This window comes from Aegilops tauschii, chromosome 4 (assembly GCF_002575655.3).
Source record: "Aegilops tauschii subsp. strangulata cultivar AL8/78 chromosome 4, Aet v6.0, whole genome shotgun sequence".
Lineage (NCBI taxonomy): Eukaryota > Viridiplantae > Streptophyta > Magnoliopsida > Poales > Poaceae > Aegilops > Aegilops tauschii.
Window position 1 is genome coordinate 408,616,514 of NC_053038.3, and position 22,669 is coordinate 408,639,182.

The 22,669-nt window shown below is 44.6% G+C and overlaps 1 protein-coding gene across 1 annotated transcript; it reads right to left on the reverse strand.

The window, feature by feature from the left end:
• Positions 1-1,495: 1,495 nt before the first annotated feature.
• Positions 1,496-8,376, reverse strand: LOC109733280 (nuclear pore complex protein NUP133). Its single transcript, XM_020292472.4, has 8 exons — positions 8,069-8,376; positions 7,739-7,863; positions 5,866-7,644; positions 4,775-5,490; positions 3,845-4,003; positions 3,383-3,701; positions 2,712-2,779; positions 1,496-2,300 (listed from the first exon to the last, which is right to left on the reverse strand). Exons 1-8 carry the CDS (start codon positions 8,242-8,244, stop codon positions 1,755-1,757), a joined length of 3,888 nt encoding a protein of 1,295 aa, XP_020148061.1. The 5' UTR covers positions 8,245-8,376; the 3' UTR covers positions 1,496-1,754.
• Between the last annotated feature and the right edge of the window lie 14,293 nt (positions 8,377-22,669).

Consider the following 22,669-nt stretch of genomic DNA (forward strand, 5'->3'; position numbering starts at 1 on the left):
TGTCAGTGTTGGGTTCAAAGGCAGGCTCACTTAAAGCCCACAAGAAGCCCGACAAGTAAGTGGGCTCGCACCACCCACAGATGGGCCACAATTCTCGATTCCTACATTTTCCTACCACTGTCACTGGAAAGGGTGTTTTTTTTTGTTCTTCTCAAAAAAAGGCAAGAATGTTTTTGGATTTTCCAACTCCGCGCATCAATAGGACAACGCTAACGCCCACACGTGTGGTAGGAGCCAAACCCGCCCACACACCCTATAGCACACAGACTACGCCATGTCACCGCATGCATGCATGTGATTTTTTTTTGGATTTTCTGTTTTTAAAATGTTTTATCTCTTAAATAAAAAATCCGATTGAAGATCCGTTTTCATCATTAAATCCCTCGCGACGAGATCTTCGAAACTAGATCTCATATTAATATATTTCGACGAATTTTTTTTGGTTAAAAATTGCCGTGTCTATTGCACATGAATTGCCATGATGTTTACACTGAAGTTGCCATGATATGTTTCAGCTATTTTCTTCTACATTTAAAAATAAAATTTGACATATTCTAAAACGGGGAATTAAGAAACTAGACTTGCCATGCACCATAAATTAAAAGTGACACGATACATGCACTTAAAATTGCCATGGTTCATAAAAAAACTATTTTCATGGTCAAAGTACTGGAATTGCCATCATCGAAGAACTAAAATTGCCATGATCTACAAACTAAAATTGCCACATGGCAACTTTAGTTTAAGCACTATGGCAACTACAGTGTAAACATCATGGCAACTTTTGGGGAAAAAAATTTCGTCAAAACATATCAACATGGGGTCTAGTTTTGAAGATCTCGTCGAGACGGATTTAATGGTGAAAACGGATTTTTAATTCGCTTTTTTAATTAGGAGATAAAACATTTTTGAGCCAAAAACCAAAAAGATTTCTGCTTATATCATCTGTTCATACGTGGCAAAATGAGTGATGATCGAGGCATGTGGGCGATGTGCAAACGCCCACACGTGTGGGCGTTAGTTTTTCCGATATTTTAAGCAACAAAACACCAGCTAGTTTTAGTATTAGAATTTCTCAAAACAAAAGTTGCATCAGAAAAAATATTGACGCATGTGGAAAGTACCTTTCTACACCGCACAGTAAAACCAAAAAAAGGAAAAAAAATCTGAACTTGTTTTTGTGGCATACTTTAAGAATGTTTGTTGTGCATGCAAAATTTCATCGCGAAATCACATTGGTGGAAATCGTGGCAAAAAAACAAAATCAGAGCTCCAAAATGCGTTTGAAAGTAACATTTTCAGAGCATCGATTTCTGTTTTTTACCACACCTTCCACCAATGTGATTGCATGATGAATTTTGCGTACACCAAACATTCCTTAACTTTTGCCACAAAAAAATCAGAAACTTTTAATTTGTTTTTTTTCTAAATTTACTGTTCACCCAAGAGCCAAGAGCATTTGAGCCCTGGTGTAAAACTCCACGTCCGACGCATGTTTCAATTTTCAAAACACAGCTCGAGCTAATAGGAGAAAAAGGCAAGAGCTGACAATGTTGCAGTCTCTACAAAGGTTTACAGCCGACAATGGAGATCAGTATCACAAAGTAAAATTTACTATTGCATGACCATCACGGAGGAAAAATTACTACTATTCCAGTCAACCAAAGAACTCCGACGATTGCATGGCCACACAAAGCAAAAGCACTGATGATTTGGAACTCCAGCCTACATACACGCCTCCCTCACCGACATGATCACGAGTCCATGTCCACAGGCTCATCTGCCGGGGCAGCATAGGACAGCTCCTTGCCCATGACCACCGCCGTCATCATCAGCTTACCGGCGTCCGGAAAAGCGTCGTGCTGCATCAGCACCTCCTCCACCGAGAAGCACTTGGCCTCGAGGCCTCTTGCGTGCACGTCCTCTTTCCTCACCGGGAGCACCTCCTCGAACGTGCCATCGAACACCACCGCATCCGAGCTGTAGCACAGCCTCGAAGCGTTGAAGAGGACCGTTCCTTGGAGAGATTCTTGGATGACCTCGTCGCTCCAGCCTTCTGAAACTGATGCCTGTGAGAGCTTGACCCAGTCATCCTGGTCGGCTGCGTTCGTCCAGCAAGCCTCTAGAAGGCCTTTGTTGGAGCTTCGGAACGAGGAGCCTGTCCAAGCAAATACTTCGAAGGCTTTGAGAGAAAGCTCGCGGCCTCTCTTCATGCACATCTCGATCAGTTCTGATGGCGGAAGAAGCTTGCTTGCATGTTTGCCCTGTGCATATTCTGGATCATGCTGAACAATCTCTTCCTGTAAAGAAAAAGGTAAAAATTATTTCGTCAGCTATGCGTTCTGACTTCCCTTAGAAATGATAAGGCATCCACCTACTCCCTCCGTTTGGAATTACTTGTCACAAAAATGGATGTATCTACAACTAAAATACATCTAGATACATTCATTTCTTGGACGAGTAATTCTGAACGGAGGGAGTACATGCCATCAAGCAAGTTATCCTCTTTGTATGGCTTGAACATATTCTCATCAAAGATAAATAAAACAACATTGTAAAACTTTGTGGGAGTTCAAACTTGGTAGTACTGCCATGCCTCTAAACATGGAATACTTCAATACATGGCCGGTTAACACTGAAGTCTGGAGGCAGATAATTAATTATAGAGAACAGAAGTACAACATCATCTTTTTCTGTTTAAGACACTTCACCTGAAGATTTAGAATCCGGATATCAGCATCTATCTGTGCAACCTTCACTTCATAATCAACATCCTTACCTACTTGTTACAAACTGCAATATGTCAGGAGTCCATTTACCACGAAAAGAACAAAACATATCATCGAAGAAACGGGAATTAATAGAAAAGAATGATGCAACATTCTCTGTTCCTTGACAAAAATTATCTTCTAGAATATCAGGAATTTCCTGTGCTGCAGAAAGTTCAGCAGAATGATGAAATAAACCCTTACCATATAATAAAAGGTTAAGCAGCACACCCATAAGAATATGCAACAGCTACAATTCCTAAGCATGTGAAAATTTCAATGACGGAGAGAATCATACTTCCTCCATTCCTAAATATAAGTCTTTAGAGATTTCAATAAGAACTACATATGGATGTATATAGACATATTTTAGAGTGTACATTCACTCATTTTGCTCCGTATGTAGTCTCAATCGGAATCTCTAAAAAGACTTGTATTTAGGAACGGAGGGAGTAGAATTCATCGCAATTGCTTAGCACTTGATAAACTACTGCTGTCCATCTTAAAGATGATACTGGAAGCCAGTTTTACATAAACTTACATAATATGCGGTTACATAAATCATGACATAGCTGGAGGTATAGAAGGAAAGTATAACAGAAGAAATAGTTAACCTGCTGTTGCAGCAATTTTAGAGAGATAGAGAAGACGTCTTCTTTCAACAAAGGACAGCGACTTTCTGGTGCTTGTTAGGTCAGCATCTTCTCCAGGACTTGAAAGCAGAGCACAGGTATGAAGAGTCTCTGAAGCAGTTGAGAACTGATTTAAGCATATCTCGTGAAGCCATAAAAGATCGCTACGGTCTTTCAGAAAATTAGCCAGCTCTTCCTGGAATTCTTCTCCCAGCCTTAACAGCTTAGAGTAATGCCCGCTGCTGATTAGCTGTTTAAAAACGTAGAAACTGAATCCCCCGTGAGGTCCTATACTATCATGCTGCAACACAAGATCAACATAAGAGCCATGTTCCATAACAATTTTTTGGTCGAGAGTGGAAAATATGCTAGGTACTGAAAAAATAAACAACAAGGCATAAAAATGATCCAAGACAAATTGGGGATATGATCATGTGATTTTACCATAAGATTGCGGAGGAGAACCGTATCACTGATATCATAGCAAATCTGCCACAACGTTTGGTACCCTTCATGCCGTTTAGCTGTTGCCAAAATAGGAGAAGTGACCTCTCTAAATATAGATTCTTTCAGATCAGGATTGTCATTGCCTTCACTTGACTCCTGGTAGATACGGGCATGTATTAGGTAGTACCATATTAAAATCAAATAAAACCGTAGAGCCAACATTGACAGTGTTTATAAAATGATACATGTTAAGTATGAACACATCCTGTCAAGAAACTGTCAACAGCAGATGGGCCAATCCAGAAAAATGTTGAGTTAATTAAATTACTAATTGTCCAAATAGGCCTTTGCCATGGTTCTTTTTTATTTGGAATGTCATTCTAGCTGAAACTGCCCTTTGTTACTTGATGTCAAGCTATCATCCACTATGTTAATGCATACAAACTTACATTCATGTCAGATGAACAAAACATACACGTGTTATGATCAGAGATTACTAGTCAATGCATGTATACTTGTATAGTCCATATTCACTTCAATGAAAATGTTACTAGGGGAAATCAACCAAAGAGTCAACCAAGCAGCAAACCACTAAAATCTCATCTGAATGTCGATGTCACAGATTGCATACTGAAAGGGTGAGTTGATACATAAATAACAAAATGCTCCAGAACTACCATTGCATACATACAAGTATAACACAAGTTTGAACCTCAACAGTCCGCAAATTGATACAAGACAGCTTAATCATATAAAATAAGCTATGGACCTAACCACACCATTTTCTGAGGGAATAAAGGATAGACTGAATTCTAAGATAGAACAATAAGATAAGAGTACAAGGAAATAAAGAGACATCATGAACTTGCAAAATATAAACGCGTAAGAAAAACATTAAGAAAATAGTGGCGTAGAATTAGACCAAACCTGATATTTTGCTTCTATAATTTGCTTTGCAAGATCATAAAGGGATCCAAGAAGCTCATCTCTCCGTTCACAGTATTCTTGGGCTAGCACACCATGGTCCTCCCCGCGTTCAAATTTGGCAGTTAATAGACCAATATATCCCTCCAGCAGTATATCTGTGAGTCCTTCCAGCTGAGACCATAGATTAGATTTCATTGGCATGCCTGCAGATCCTGGTTCTCTCAAAAGCTCCATCACAGATGATGCCAGATTCCAGATTCCAGACCGCACTACAGGCTGACTGTTCCATGTTATCAGTCCTTCAGGAGAAGGATACCAGTCCTTGTACTCCGCTCTGTAGTGCAATGCTGCCTGAACTAAGGTCACACAAGCATTTGATAACTCAAGTGCACGTTGCATCTGAACAGATGGGTGTTCTTCTCCGGTTATAATATACCGAAGTTGATGCGACAAACAATAAAATAGATCCTCTATATCAGAAACTCTACTGTAGAAAACTTCAGCATTATCACGATCCATTAATAGAACAGTGTTCCGTCGAGCTTTCTCACCAACCAGCTGAATGAGAATCCACAGTGCACCAGCAGTTGGGGTTTTGGACTGAGGTGATAAACGTGTGCTTGAACTCTGCTGGCTAAGCGCATTTTGTAATTCTCTCAGATGGATCATTCCAGAGAGCTTTTCTCCATGTTCCATGACACTTAGCATTGCAGCTCCTATGGAACAAAAGCATAATGAAAATTATTTAGTCAGAAAATGAACTCATAGAACAGTATCAGTTCCCCTTATGTCTATAAATCGATATTGTAGTCTCTAGGTCCTACACATTGTTACAATACAAATTTAATGATTTCAAGAGAAGGGGGAGGGTGTTCTAAGACAAATGCCTGATGATGAACAGATACTATAGCATACACAAGATACCATAATAGAAAGATCACATCAGTTTTGACAACAATGTGTAATATAGGTAGCAGACAGGCAAGAACAATAAGTAACATAACCAATGGTTCTGTTTGATTATTTGTAACAGGGATAATATGAGTCCAAAATAAAAATAAAAGATAATAATGGCAAGAGAAGATCCATACTTTGTTTTGAAGAGAGTTCTTCATGGCACTTGGACAAGACAAGAAATTGAAGGAATTTCTCATGTTTTTTACGTTTCTCAGCAAGGGATGAAACAATTGTTGAAGCAAGAAATTCAGCTTCTCTAGTTGTTGTCCAGTGCTTAGATAATGTGTTTACAATAGATTTGCTTACTCGAACAAATACGTTCATCTCACCCTCTTTCTCAAATGCCCCTGCTACTCTAAGCTTTTGAAGTGCCTCATGAACAGCACCAGACAAAATAAAATCATGAAACAGCCGATTAAGTAACATCTCAGCCTCTTCATCAACCACAGCCTGCTGAGCTACGCCAGTTAATGCTGGCCTTTGCCTGTCTCCAGCACCCCAAGCCTCAGAGCTAACTCTTCTGGGAACAATACTAGTACTGAATGCCTGACTTCTCCTTTTCTCTTCAGCGACCGCTTCATTACAGCTACCTTTTCGTGATAAGCTGCGCTCTGGAGGCTCAACCCCACCAACTAATACAGCCTTTTCAGGTATTGCCCAGATTCCTGCCTTTTCTGTCAGAACAACCCAAGCTCCTTCATCCCTGTCCTCAGCAGACGGGATAATGGAAGCATCAAAAACCTTTCCAGCATCCCAAGGCAGATCAAATTGATAGAGTCGGGTGGAGCCCCTCCAATAGATGGCCACCGTCGCTTTTCCATCACCTGATAAGATGATGACTGAGCCAGAAGGCTTGCCGCCAGTTTTTAGCCTCATGGAGAACAAAAATTCTTCATCCTCCACTCGGGCTTTAGGGATTATCACCTGAGCAGGAGCTTTTTTCTCCAAAAACCTTTCACATTTAACCACATTGTTTTCCGATGGAAACTTTTGGTTAGATTTGTACAGCATTGTCAGAAGTGAATACTGAGTGTAGTTTGACCCACTCACCCGATCTTTGCAGAAGGTAGCAACAAGAATATTAAATTCCTTCCCACGCTCATCTATCTGCATGTCCAAAAGCCAAATGTTCTTTTGACCAGCTATGTCCTTTTTTATGCCCAACTCCCCATCACTACCAACAATTTCCTGAGACCCTAATATTTTTACATTGATTCCATGCAAGAGTGAGATGCCCCAACATTGTATCCCCTGGCTAGTCAACAAAAAGAACTTCCGTTCAGCAGCCTCGGATGATTCATTGCTTGGCAGCCAAACCAAGGATCTTCCACCATTATTTTTCTGAGAATGATCAGTACCATTATCTCCTAATGTATCACGATGGACTTCTCTTCGGTGAATTCTCAGTGGTGAACACTGAAACAACCATAAAGCACCGGTTGGCTCAGAAGCAATCGCAATACATTCATGAGCGGCTCCTGGAACGGAAGCTGCAATTAGCGAGTTAAACCTGTAACAGCCAGATATGGCATCACTTGCAGATGTGTCACTGTGGCCGAATAAACTAATAACTGGACCCTTGCTACTACTTTCATCATAGATATCAGGCCAATACGCAATAGCTTGTGTTCTTCTGTTGCAGAGGATAACACCAGTCGAACTTCTTCGGTGCAACATATCTCCACTGTTCCTTGTTGATGGACCACTACTATGCCATCTCATGATGCAAACCGTCCACTGGTTACCAGAGAGGGGTTTTCCGTCTTTGTCTCCCACAAGCGAAGACGGGATCTCAAGTGCAAGACAATCTTTTGCAACAGCAGCCAAGTAGCTCCAGACAAAAAGCTCATTTCCACATATCATCCATGCAAGGGATGTTTCTTTGTCAATGCCACCTACAAGCATGCTCTTGCCTACAAGGGATACATAAACGACATCGACAGTTCAGGATGGTAGAAGCAAACTACAAAAGAAAAATCACGAAGGCACCCAAGAGAAACCAGTTACCGGCAAAATTCCTCTGCAGAAGGTTGGCTTGTGCATTCCTCACGACTTGGGGAAACTCTGCTACGTGCACTGGTTGGATCTGGTCAGAATCGCCGGCCCTGTCTGTTTGCTTTGATGTCGAAATCCTGAAAATTCGCACAGAGAAACAGAATTTAGAAACATCATAGCTGGGCGAACTGTGTCAAACTGTGAGCGCGCTAGCCTATTACGGTGAGGATGGCAAAGGGGTTCCTGCGCATCGCTTGCTTCCGGTGCCTCAACTAGATACAAGCATACGGCGAAATGCGGCGATTCTGGTGAAATCGAAGACAGGTGAGACGGAAGGGTCACCTGGCGAGGAGGGAGGAGGTGGTCCATGGGGCCGGGGTGCCAGTCGCGGGGCGGTCGGAGAGGGCGAATCCACCAGGCGACGGGGAGTGGGCGGGAGCAGGAGGAGGGGGTGAAGGGGTCGCCTCCTCCTTCTCCCTGCGGTGGAGGTGGGGTTTCCGTATCGCCGGCGAGAACATCTTTGGCGGCGGACGAGCTGTGCTGCGGCCGCCTCAAGCTCTCCGACTAGCCGGCCTTTTTTCGGCGCTCTCCTCCGGTGGGCTAGGGTTTTACTAGTGTTTTGAGTTTCTTCCTTTTCTCTCTTCTTTGCGTTTTGCCCCTCCTTAGAGATAGAAATACGGAAACGCTAGTTGGAGGTTGGAGCTAAGGGCCTCTGTGTAATACATGGTTTTAAAAACAGAGAAATAGAAAGGTTACTTCTCTCACGACTCTTCCGATCCGAATGCATTATTTAAATTTCCTTTTTTAAAGAACTCACTGCGATAAAGATTTGGTAGAAGTACAAAGCACGCCAAACGTAATAAAAATTACGTCAAGGTCCTTGGACCACCGAATGACCATTATTGCTGCCAGGACAAGCCATCGAAGCGCCATTGTCGCTACCCTCATATCGAAATCGATCTGACCTCGTCGGTGACAACTATAAAATTTTCGAGCACGTACCCCTAAGGACCAGCGCAATCGTCGCAATTGAACCATTGAATTGGTCTAAAGAACCTCACACCAAATATCGTCATTGTGTACGTACGACGAAAAAACCCTTGCCCGCGGGCCCGAGGAGTTGGCACAAATCAACGCTAGAGCTTCATCTAATCCATCCTGACAAACGAACTTGAGGGGGATCGAAGCCATGAAGACTGGCTCGAAGAAGAAGCGTCAGCATTCGCTCAAGTGTTGCCCTGTGAAGACTAAAAATCCTAACCTATCAACTAGTCGGAGCCGAGGCAACAGCATACATCTTCCCGCCACCCTCCGTCGAAGCGGCCAACTGAGGGGGGCAAATACATGGGCTTGCTGGCAGAGATCGAGAGGAGGAAGGCTTTGCCCTGGTCGCCTTGTGAGATGAGGAAAAAAAAGATAGGTTGAATTTTATTTAAAATTTCATTAATCCAAAACTATTCTAGGTTTTGATTAGCTTTCCTTTGTAAGAAAAAATCAAGTCCCCATTGACATGGCTTGAATCTGCGTTGGTATTTCCCCAAAGAGGAATGGATGATGCAACACAGCTACGGCAAGTATTTCCCTCAGTTATGAAACCAAGGTTATCAATCCAGTAGGAGAACAAATACTTACAACCCAACGCGCAAGAGGGGTTGCCAATCCCTCTACGGTAAAAGATAGATTAAATTGTATGAGATTGGATAAATAGATCTAGCAAGAACACACAAAAAAGTAAGCAGTAAGGTATTTTTAGGTTTTTGGAATAATAGATCTAAAAACAATATGATAAAAGATAGACCCGGGGGCCGTATATTTCACTAGTGGCTTCTCTCGAAAAATAGCATACGGTGGGTAAACAAATTACTGTTGGGCAATTGATAGAAGCGCAAATAGTTATTACGATACCCAAGGCAATAATCATGTATATAGGCATCACGTCCAAGATTCGACCGCTATACAGCATGCATCTAGTGTATTAAGTTCATGGAGAAACGGAGTAATGCAATAAGAACGATGACATGATGTAGACAAGATCTATTCATCTAGGAATAGACCTCGTCTTTTTATCCTTAATAGCAACGATACAGGCGTGCCTCGCTACCCCTTCTATCATTGGGTGAGGACACCAAAAGATCGAACCATCACAAAGCACCTCTTCCCATTGTAAGAAAAATTAATCTAGTTGGCCAAACCAAACCAAAGTTTCGAAGAAGAAAAACGAGGCTATAACAATCATGCATATAAGAGATCAAAAAAACTCAAATAATATTTATAGATAGGTCTGATCATAAACTCGCACTTCATCATATCCCACCAAACACACCGTAAAAAGTCATTACATCAAATAGATCTCCAAGAACATTGAGGAGAACATTGTATTGAGAATCAAAAAGAGAAAAGAAGCCATCTAGCTACTGCCTACGGACCCGTAGGTCTATGGTGAACTACTCACGCATCATTGGAGGAGCACCAATGAGGATGATGAACCCCTCCGTGATCGTGTTCCCCTCCGGCAGAGTGCGGGAATAGGGTTCTAGATTGGATCTCATGGTCTGGAACTTGCGGCGGCTGGAATTCTTTTTCGATGACTCCCCTAGGGTTTCTGGAATATCTGAGGATTTATAGAGCTGAGAGGCAGTGCAGGAGACCTCCATGGGCCCTACCACCCATCAGGGCGGGCCAGGGGCCCCTGGCGCGTCCAGGTGGGTGGTGGACCCCATGGGCCTCCCCTCTAGTGCTTCCTTGGCTCCCAGGTTGTCTTCTGGTTCAAAAAAACTCCAAAAAGTTTTGTGGCATTTGAACTTTTGTTTGGCACTGATATTTTGAAGTGAAAAACAAGCAAAAAATAACAACTGGCACTGGGCACGATGTTAATAGGTTAGTCCCAAAAAATGATATAAAGTTGCTATAAAATAAATGTAAAACATACAAGAATGATAGTATAACAGCATGGAACAATCAAAAATTATAACGTATCCCCATCTTCGAAGAAGCCAAAAGGTTGTATTGTGCATTTTTTAACTGTATTTGCGCAACGAAGGTTTACCGATCATCAAGTAGACACATCGTCCATGGACTATTAAAGGAGAGAGCTAGAGAGATGATCATTCCATTTGTAAGAAACTTTATATCAAAAAAAAATCTAGCTACTCCATGTGCCATCTCGTTAACTTCTCGCAAACGGTGCTTGAAATAAACCTTCCCAGTCTCATGTTGCAAGTTTATGCATTGTGCAAAGATAGTCACTCCACCATCCATCACATACCATATCTTGTTTACTTCATATGAGCCTGACTCCGCTCGAAAGGTGTGACACCCCAACCCGGTTGCCAAAACCGTGGCTATCCCGTAGTGCTATAGCTTTTGGTCAATAGTTGATTCAACGTCAAATATCTTTTTTTTTACTTTTTTTGCTTACATAGAGTGTGTTTGGTTCAAAGTATAGGCTTGAATGACTGCGAGTATTCTGAATAATTGGCTAGGGGTAGCCATTTTTCTGGTTGGGTGTGTGTGTAGGAGAAGCCATTTTTTGTTTTGGTTAGGAGGATATGAAAGGTGGTTGGGGATAGCCATTTGAGTGTTTTATTTAAGGGGTGAATGGTGGATAGGGATCATGACGACATGTTTGATTCAAGTGTAGAGATTAGCTCCGTAATTTGTAAATTTTACACAAAAAGTACCGATTATCATAATACATTGTGTTGTTATAGAAACATTTTGACTAGGGTATCCTTAGTAGCATGGTTGAAGAAATATAAGTATATGTGTGTACGACAACCTTATACCAGAGGTGCCAAATGTCACGTCGATGTTTTTAAATAGGTCCAACCATTTCCTAATGTGTGAACTACGTCTTACGTGAGGAGATTACTTTAGTTTAATCTTATCCTTTCTATGGTTATGAAACTGAAACTGTTGTGGCACATCTTACTAAGTTGAATGACATAGCCACATTTTTACTCATGATGAGAAAACTCGCTATTACTATATTCTCAAATTATTTCCGTTCGCATTAAAGGGTGATGCTAAAGCTGGTACAATACTCTTGCTCCTAGTTTTGTGCTTAGTCCCCAGGATATGATTTATTACTTCTCTGAAAAATATTTCCCTGCTCATAAGAAACAAGCTGCCTTATAGGAAATATTGAATTTTGTGCAAATTAAAGAAGAGAGTCTCCCACAAGCTTGGGGGAGGCTTTGCCAGTTACTTAATGCTTTGCCTGATCATCCTCTAAAGAAAAATGAAATACTTGATATCTTCTATAATGGACTAACTGATGCTTCTAGGGATTTCCTAGATAGTTGTGCTAGTTGTGTTTTCAGGGAACGAACTATTGGGCAAGCTGATGAATTATTGAACAACATATTGAATTTTTTTGATGATTGAACTCTTCCTGAACCACCGCCTAAACTCACTCCGAAGAAGAGGGGTATATTATATCTCAGTCCTGAAGATATGCAAGAGGCAAAGAAATCTATGAAGGAAAAAGGTATTAAAGTTGAGGATGTTAAAAATTTACTTCCTATTGAAGAAATACATGGGCTTGATACACCACCACCACCTAAGGTGGTAGAGGTAAATTCTCTAATGAAATTCAATGATAATGACAATCCTCACAATATGCACCCTAGCCAATGCCTTTATGAGTTTGAGAATTACATTAGAAAGCAAGATCACTTCAATGCTAATGTTATGAAACAATTGAAATACAATTCTGATATAATTGCTCGCTTGAGTGACTTGCTATTTAGAATCTCAAATGATGTTAGAGGTGTAGGGAAGCATGCTTCCATGGTTCAAACTCAGTTAGAACAAGTTGCTAAATCTCAAAGAGAGTTGCTAGATGAAATGAACAATAACATACATGACTTTGGTGTTAGAGTAGCAACTAGAGGAGGTAAAATGACCCAGGAACCACTTTATCCCGAGGGACACCCAAGAAGTATTGAACAAGACTCCCAAAGAGCTAACACTGATGCACGTAGTCCTTCTAAAAAGAAAAGGAAAAAGAAAAATGATAGGACTTTGCATGCTTCTAGTGAACCTGAAGTAGAAAAACCACCTGATAATGATAATGAAATTTCTATCTCTGATGCTGAAACTCAACCAGGTAGTGAACACTCATCTTCTGGTAATGAAAAAGATAATGACACTACAAAAAAAAGACACATCCGTGACATTTTGGGCCGAACAATTTTTTTCTGTCATACATATGACACTTCTATGACGATAATTGTGACAAAACCCGGTATCATCATAGATGTGGTGGGCTCCTACTTCTATGACAAAAAATCATGACAGAAAATGGGCTTTTCGTCCTGGGCGGGCCGGAGGCGCAGCTGCATGACATTCTTTGGGCCATCCATGACGGAAAAAACCGTAGTAGAAGCGAGGGGGAGGAAAATTTCGGGGAGTTCCCGGTTACGGTGGGAGGTCGGGGGCCGAGCGATGCGCGTTTCTCTCGTACACGTACGCGCGTGTGTGCGAGGCGTTGGCTCTAACTGAACCCGAGCGAGGCGTTGGGCTCTAACTGAACCTGAGCGATTGCATTGCAGGCTACGCGTTACTGAACCCGAGCGATCGATCGATGGCTGTTAACTGAACCCGATCGAGCGATTCCTTCGCTATTGCTGCTAACTGAAGCCGATCGATTGGATGAACAGTGAGCGGTGGCGTTGCCTCTGGATGAACAGGACCCCGTGGTGTGGAGGGCTGGATGAACAGTAGACGGTGGAGGGGTGCTCGTGGAGGGGTGGTTGAACAGGACCCCGTGGTGTGGAGGGCTGGATGAACAGCAGATGGTGGAGGGGTGCCTGTGGAGGGGTGGTTGAACAGGACCCCGTGGTGTGGAGGGCTGGATGAACGGTAGACGGTGGAGGGGTGGTTGAACAGTAGCCGGTGGAGTAGCGCGCGGTGGAGGCTAGATGAACAGGAGCCCATGGAGGTTGGAGGAGGTCGACGGTAGCCCGTGGAGGCTGGAGTAGGTCGACGGTGGAGATGAACAGTATCCTGTGGAGTCCCGTTTTGCGGTACGCCACACCCCTCCCGATCAACAGGACCCCCGTTTCGACCGTAGCGCTCCAACACAAGTCCGTTTCCTCCGTTTTGCGGTACGCCACACCCATCCCGATCAACAGGACCCCCGTTTCGACCGTAGGAGGTCCATTTCCTCCATTTTGCGGTACGCCAGACCCCTCTCGATGAACAGGATCCCGTTTCGAACGTGGCCGGTCGAACACAAGGCCGTTTCCTCCGTTTTGCGGTACGCCAGGCCTCGTTTCCATCGCCTGTTCCGTCCAAGCCCTCCCGATGAACACGACCACACATTCCGTTCCGACCCAACCGGTTGGCTCCCATGCATTCCGTTGCCTCCCGATGAACACGACGCATTTTGTTGCCTCCCCATGAACACGACGACGACGTTGTTTCTCCGTTCCGACCCAGCCATGTACATGAGCCCTGGCCGTACGTATGCGCGAGTAGGCGTTCGAGACCCTGCCCGTATGTACGTACGTGGCCGTATTTTCTTTCTTACACCCTGGCCGCTGTACGTACGTGTACATGCTACGTGCGTGCCTCTACTACGACACGTACGCGCCTCTACTACGACACGTGCGCGCCTCTACATCGACCAGTATATATGTACGTACACGTTCGCGACCAGAATGACAACGCTACGTACGCTTCAACCAGGTGGGTCTCGACTGTCAGGCACTTCCTTGCCTGCGAAGATGTAGCTGGTGGGTCCCAGCAGTCAGGGGGGCGAATCGTTTTTTTTGCCCGGACGCACTTCCTTGCGTGCGAAGGAGTAGCTGCTGGGTCCCAGCAGTCAGGGGGGAATCATTTTGTTTTTTTTGCCCGGACGCACTTCCTTGCGTGCGAAGATGTAGCTGGTGGGTCCCAGCAGTCAGGGGGGCGAATCGTTTTTTTTCGGACGCACTTCCTTGCAAGCGAAGATGTAGCTGGTGGGTCCCAGCAGTCAGGGGAAACGTTTTTTTCACGAAATACGGTGGCCCGTCCGGTGGATCCCCACTGTCAGGTGGAGGAATAATTATTTTGCACGTAATAAGGAGGCACTTCCTTGCTGTGGTCGTGGACCCAGCTGTCAGCCTCTCCACGTACAGTCCACGTCCGATGGAAGCCATTCCTTGACCACGTTGACCACGCCGCGCCGAGAGCACCAGGGCGGTGGACGACGGTGAGGCCTAGGAAGGGGACGACGCGGAGCCGTGGAAGACGCGGCAGTGGATGCCCACGCGTAGAGGAGTATGAGGGTTCACTCGTTCGGCTGTGGTGTGAGGCTGCCGTCGCCGCAGAATAACAGGGGGGTGTGGGTGCGTAGAGGGATGGCCTGGCCAACGGTGGGAGTAGTAGGGGGCGGTGAGGCCTCCGCGGCATCACAACCGGCCACGGGCGGCAGGAGCAGGCGGCACGACCGGCGCTGCTTTGGGCGGCTGGAGCAAGAAGACCAGAGGTTGAAGAAGCACTACGGCCGTTGGATGAACATCGTACGGTCACTGGAGCTAGAATCGTTCATATATTGACTAAAGTTGACAAAGGCCTCCGTCCCAGTCAACTTAGTAGGCCCACAAGTCAGCCTCCCACCAAGGTGGGTCCCAGCTAGCAGGGGGTATTCATTTTTTTGTGCGTAATAAGGAGGCACTTCCGGTGGGTCCGAGCTGACAGCGGGGGGAACGTTTTTTTCGCAAAATACGGTGGCCCGTCCTGTGGGTCCCAGTAGTCAGGGGGAACATTTTTTTCGTGGAATACTGGTGGCCCGTCCGGTGGGTCCGTGCTGTCAGGTGGAGGAATAATTATTTTTCGCGTAATAAGGAGGCACTTCCTTGCGGCTGCCGTGGACCCAGCTGTCAGCCTCTCCACATACAGTACTCTTCCGATGGAAGTCGGTCGTTGACCACATTGACCATGCCGCGCCGAGAGCACCACGGCGGTGGACGATGGCGAGGCCTAGGAAGGGGACGACGTGGAGCCGGGGAAGACGCGGCAGTGGAAGCCCGCGCGGAGAGGAGTACGAGGGTTCACCGGTTCGGCTGCGATGTGAGGCTGCCGTCGCCGTAGAATAACAGGGGGTGTGGGTGAGTAGAGGGATGCCCTGGCCAGCGGTGGGAGTAGTAGGGGGCGCTGAGGCCTGCGCGGCAGCACAGCCGGCCACGGGAGGCGGGAGTAGGCGGTCCCGCCGGCGCTGCTTTGGCGGCTGGAGCAAGAAGATCAAAGATTGAAGAAACACGACGGCCATTGGATTGACATCCAACGATTACGTCTGCTAGAATCGTTTGTTGACGTATATAATAACTAAAAAAATCTTGCATACGCGTCAACTAAATAGGCCCACAAGTCAGACCACTCCCTCTTTTTTTAATAATTTATATATAGCTCATGGCAACTTCTTATGCAATTTATTGCAGTCTTTTTTTTGGTTGGCCAGGGCCAATTTCGCATATTTCTGTGGGTTCCAAACTATTTTTAATACCGAAATGTCGAGCCAGATTTAAAGTACTTTGAAGATATATTTAAATTAGGTTAATGCCCAGTGAAATAGGAATCTGAAAATGTGAAAAAAATCAGAAATTATAAAGTAATTGCCAATTTGTCATCTGTTTTTATATTTACAACCCATTTCATATTACTTTCAAGATTTGCAGGCATCTTGAAAGAGTTGCAGCCCATCAGGGCGTAGAAAAATAAGTAGGCCTGGATTGGATATTCTTCAGAAAAAATAAACTGGGCTCATTTTCACAAAGAAAAAATAGCTGGGCTGGTCACATGGTGAACATAAAATATAAGCCTGGGCTAGACGGGCCACAGCCCAGTTCAAACCCTGCTCCGTCTCAACAATACCAAACAAAAAAAAATACTGCTCGAGTAGCTACGTCCCAGGTGTCAGCCGATCTTGTGCTGTTCTCTTGTCTATTGACTATATACGCTCACAATGTCGTGGGTCCCAGATGTCAGGAAAACACTAGGAGGAAGCATTTTATTTTTCCATACGCTGACGTGGTGGCCCCCTACTGTCATCCTCTCCACGTACTTCTGCCGATTCCTGTTGTTTGTTGACCATGTTGACAACGCGAGAGGGCGGCGCCGCGGCGAGCGCACCAAAGCGCGCGGAGGACGTCGGCGTTAATGATTTAGGAGACGGTGGGGCGGCGATGCGTGCGCTGAGGCGCAGCCAGCCGTGGGAGGCGGAAGCAGGCGGCCCCGCCGGCGCTGGTTTGGTTTTGGCGGCTGGAGGAAGACAGGACTGAAGAAACATGACAGACTGTAAAAGCAGCAGGAGTACTTAACAACCTTAACTGAAACCAGCAAGGGCACTTAACAACCAAAGCTGAAAGCAACGTGGTCAATAAACAGGATATTCGCTTTAGAGCCATGGAAAAGCATGAACATAATCTTCTGTCCTATTCTCCAAGATGGACGGGCCTTCATTATTTGAGACCACCCATGAATAAGTATCTTTTCACTTCCAAGGGGAATTGAGTAGGTCGACATAAACATCATGTTGTGACCCAGCGCAAGTCTGACCCGACCATGGTCAGGCATCTGTATAGGAACAATAGAACTCGGCAGTTCCTGCTTCAAGAAGATCACAGCTGTAAAACTGTGTATAAGCAATAGTTTATGAACAACATATATAACAGAAAACGTCTCGTACCATAAGTTTCTCGACACAGTTGGACCTGTTCAACGAGTGCAGCAGTGGCACACATATCCCACGTGGCCTTCCACCATTGAAACGCCCCACAAGGACCTCAAGACGATCAATAAAGTGTAGGAACTTGTGGATGTCGATCCAGTCAACTTCAGTGCCATTAGTAACAGCCGAGTTATTACAGAGTAACAAACGAACAGACTGCTTAACTCTGAAAAAACCTACACGTGCCACCAATTATAAGAAAATATTAGTTAGAAGTAGCATCTTCGTGAGAGATTCGTTGCTACTTCTAAAGTTAAATTGTGATTAGTTAGACAGAATAGGTGGATTAAGAAGTAATCGAGGCAACAAGCAAGAACCAGATACAAAACTAACAGACCAGGTTCTGCTATTTCCATCAACATTCGTGCGCCAACTTTCAGTCCGTAACACTTGAGAAAGTTTATCCAAGTTCGGCCATAAAAAAGCAGCGATCTTCTTGGTTCATGAACCCAACTCGGAACTTATATCCATGGCTTGTCTTCACTGTGACCATTAAACTAGTGTATTCAGTTATGGCAAGGCCGAGCATCTTGAGTACATGTGTTCTGGCAGAGCAAATAATACACTGCAGGAAAAATAATACGAGAACACAGCATGTTCAAAAAAACCCCACCCTCCCGGATAGAAAAGAGGATTCTAGGAACATACTGTGCGCGTTTCAAAATGCTGTGTTAGGATGAGAAGGAACAAGTGTGGCGTCTCGCCGAGGGCGCAGAAACCTGTAGGGTACTCGCACTTTGGGCACTGCAAATGAAACACACTAGATTCAGTAGGAAGAAAAATGCATCAACGGCGGCGGCTGCCATCCTAGGATTACCTGCGACCAAGGGACTTGGATTTATCGGGGATGGATGAAGAATTCGTACCTGGTTCTCCATGAGAAAACCCTATGCAATCGCCGAGAGGGGGTTTTCTCTGAACAAGCAGACGAGGGAGAAGGGGATTCAGGCCCAATGAAATATTGCCGCTTCGTCCGTCCAGCTTACTGCTAAAGCTGGAAAGGGGGGTTTTGATTTGACGGCTCATTGGGCATTACTGCGGCGCTACGACCGGGGTGTGTCTACCATGAAGTTGTGCACTCTAATTTGTGCATATGGCACGTGGACCCCGTTGCCGATTGCCCCACATATCAGCGAAAGGAAGTAGAAAGACAGGAGTAACTAGTTACACATAAATACATTTTTTGACACAAAGATGCTCCCTCTGTAAAGAAATATAAAAATCTTTTATATCACAGGCTCACCTTGCCGAGAAATATACTCCCTCTGCAACGCACGGGCATTATGGGGGTTCAACTTTTTTTATGGGGGTTCAGCTGAGAATATAATACTCAGATAGGCTCACAGTTCTGGACTTTGGGCCGCAGGCCGACCCTGCATGTTTGGGGGGCCATGTGTTCTACCTCAGCGCTTTTCATATTGCAAGCGATCGGTACGGCGCTGGTTTTAGATGCTGTCACAAGGCGAATACACAAAATTGAATAAAGCATGGCGGCTGTTGGAATGAAATCGAACGACAGTTCCTAACCAGCAATCAGAGTTGCAATTCTATCAACTATATACCATGTGATAAATAATACTGTCGTACTACTTATACACACAGGACACTTGTTTCACCATGCCAGATTATTACATCAAAATCTCTCGGAGGATAGATCAGTTCGGCAGTTGCGTGCTGCTACTGAAGAATTTCAAAGTTGATTTGGACCAGCTCTCCTTGCCGAGAAAGTTCGATTTTGACATCATCCCCTACCGCAAGATATGATTTAGATTTGAACCTTGACCATCCTTTAGCATCAATCATCATGCGACCATCCTTTGTACTTACGGTATATTGAGCAGGTTCATTCACACCGAGGCTGCGCATGGTAAGAGAAACTTGGCCGTGGTCGCCCGGATTGTTGAACGACTCCCTCGTTGCTCTAGGAATTCTCTGTTTGCAAACAAGAAGACATACCCAAACAGTTAGATCAACACAGTGAATCATGTGAAACAACATGGAAAGAAAAAAGAACGAAGCACTTGGGCGGCCAATGCTTACCAAGAAGGTGGACATGTCGATTTTTGTAAGGACTTTGGTATATGAAGTGCGAACTACAGCCCAGACTGTTGCCGGTGCAACTGCACGGGCCGGAGCAGATGCAAGTGCAAGTGTTGGTGCAGGTGCCGAAGCCGCTGCTGCTGCCGGAGATGGTGCTCCTTGTAGAGCAGGTGTCGGTGTCGGAGCAGGTGCCGGTGTCGATGCCTGATCCTCCGGTAGATCAGACTGATCCGCTGACGCGGTCGGTGCCCAATCCTCAGCTGGATCAGACTGAGCTTCTGCCGCTGTCAGTGCTAGAGCAATTGCCGGTGCTCGATCTGTGCGAGATAGCGGCGATCGTGTCTGGTCTGCTATGATCAGCTTTCTAACTTGACTAGGATCCGTGACCGTGATCTAGTTTTTTTCTTCATTTCTTTTAAACGCGAGAAGGACTAATTGTGGCGTTTTTGTTAAACCAAACTGCAGTTCATCATAGGGATTCAGCTTGTACTCAGACAACAGACTGATCCAATTTTTTCCAGTAATATAAGTGATGGATAGTGCCTTCGTTACTGACACGACATAAGAAGTGAAACTTGCAAAAATAGCCATCGTAGAGCAAACCAAACGGTTTATTCTGTGATGAATGTCACATGGCAAAACCTGCATCGTAAAATTGCAGGAAAAGAAAGAAAACATGACATTAAATCAATAAGATTTAGACAGTAAATCAATAAGATTTACTTGATGTGACACGAGTGAATCCTTACCAGGAAATCACTATGTTGAAGTACTAAACAGAAGATTGATCGTCCAACTACGCGTGGCATGCAGGGGCCCCGCCTACTCCCACAAGCAGGACAGTCCAAAGGTTGTGACAAATCGTATGGACCGAACATCCATGGGACTGGAAATCCTGGTGGGTGCGATAAACCCTGCAATGCATACAGATATTGGAGTGTAACCATAATTGATAAACCGTCCTCACAAAAAATATGATCTGGATACTTCAAAATATACAGACTGAATTGAGTGGACAGACATTAACATAGACCGTTCACACATCAAAAGCGGCAGTACTAATAAACAATATAGGGTTCACAAACACAAATCAAGTACTGAACAATAGTACTTACTACAGACAAGCAAAGTTGCACTAACTAAACTCTGCAGACTATTTCTTGCCACCGACCTACGGGATGAACCCCGCATAACTGACTAGGCCATGGACTTCGTGTGAGATGTCTACATGCACCATCACCATCTTGTCAACCTTGGAGAACCTAACAGAGTGGTCTTTCCACTCATAAACATGATGTTGAAGACAGGCCGCATCATATTTGTTGGGAAGCTTTACAAGAACCACACCCTTCGTAATCGAAGGCACGGCTAGGAAATTGTTGTGGTCAAGTACAGCCTCGAGAACACGCCTGACAACAATGCTACAGGAAAACACTAGTTCAGGACACGTGGCGACAAGGACACAACAGCTGGATAGTTCAGCAGTAGAACTCATCATCAGGTCTTCCAGTTCATATGACATGACTTTGAGAACTTCATCTCCACCGCGGACCTGGTTCTAATTCAAACCGAAACCATATTTTATTACTACCTCCGTTCAGAAATATAAGATGATTTTCGATATTATACTCCATATATGACTACATATACGCACATAAATGAGTGAACAAAGACACTAGAACATGTCTTCAAAGGCATGAGAGCAGAGGGATTACATGCAATATCCATAACACAAGTTACTGAGGCAAATATACCCTCTTAAAAGGTAGCATTGATGTTCATAAAGTACTCCCTCCGTCCCAAAATTCTTGTCTTAGATTTGTCTAGATACGGATGTATCAAGTCACATTTTAGTATTAGATACATCCGTATCTAGACAAATCTAAGACAAGAAATTTGGGACAGAGGGAGTAGTTGAAAGTAATCTATAAGAAATCAGTGTCAACCTCTCGCATGTTTTGGTCAAAAGAGGAATTTAGAACCGTCATTTGGCACACTAAAATCACATGCAAGATCACCCAGAAAGTTGTACTACCAGTACTAGTACTGCGTGTTAGATGAAAAAACACGATCAAGATCGAGAAAAAGATCGTCAACAAGAGACATTACCTGGACTTGCTTAATGAGGGATCCCGGAGAGGGGGGCTTGGACAGGGCGATGGCTTTGAGCTTGTCTGCGATAGTCTCGGCGGGGTGCTTGCGCTTCTTCGTACCATGAGCCTCGACGGTTTTGGCCAGAGCCATAGACATCACGTCGGCCGGTGATCCGGCGTCCATCCAAGAGAGGAAGCTGAGAGAGAAGAGTGAAAGGAGGAACGATATGAGGGAGAAGCGAAGCGAGTGGGGGTTTTCTTCAAGAGAGGAAGCTGAGAGAGAAGAGTGAAATGATGGTTGCTTCGTCCGTCCAACTTACTGCTGGAAAGGAGGGGGTTTTGTGATTTGACGGCTCATTGGGCATTACTACGGCGGTTTGATCGGGGTAGTCTACCGTCACTCTACTACGGAGTAATTTAGTGCATGGCTGGTGGACCCAGGTGCTGGCTGTCCCACACGTCGGCGAAAGTGAGTAATTTAGTGCATGGCTGGAGGAGGATCCGCACGGTAGAGCGTGTCCATTGTTTTTCTGAAGAAAAAAATGATTACAGCAAGCGTTTCCACTCTTACGACGGAGGAGTGCGAAACACGGCAGCCACTTGAACATACACAGTGCTCCTACTACTAGGCATGTGCAGTGGTTCATACGTCAGTACTACACAATCTTGTTGCTAGTGTAGTAAGATATGAGGATAACAAATGATGTTGTGCGCATGTCAACTACTCCTATATGTAACATAGTACCGCTTTTTCGACTGTCCGGTCGAGAATGAACGATGAGATCAATGTTAACAGAACTAGGTCCACAACGCGCGGAGAGTACGGTGCTACAGTACTCCACGAAACATGAACCATATGAAGCATGAATAGTGTTAGGCAGGGTGTATGAAGGGTGCACGGGATGGGAGCAAAAGTTCCCTTCTCGGCCCACTTTTGGGTGTTTGGCAGAGTGCATGAAGGGTGCATGAGTCCACACTAGTAGGTTGACAAAAATACACGAAGAGGAAACAACTATATTGAGATGAGAATGCAACCAAACACACCCACACGCTTTGTGCTACAGTGACTGATCTGCACCGTCTGAGTTTGATCCA

Bases quoted from the DNA above. Each gene is read 5' to 3' on its own strand.
- LOC109733280 (XM_020292472.4), bottom strand. From the start codon at position 8,244: ATGTTCTCGCCGGCGATACGGAAACCCCACCTCCACCGCAGGGAGAAG. The intron at 5,491-5,865 runs GTATGGATCTTC...TTTGTTCCATAG, and splicing joins AGAACTCTCTTCAAAACAAA to GAGCTGCAATGCTAAGTGTC. The intron at 4,004-4,774 runs GTTTGGTCTAAT...CGTATCTACCAG, and splicing joins TTATAGAAGCAAAATATCAG to GAGTCAAGTGAAGGCAATGA.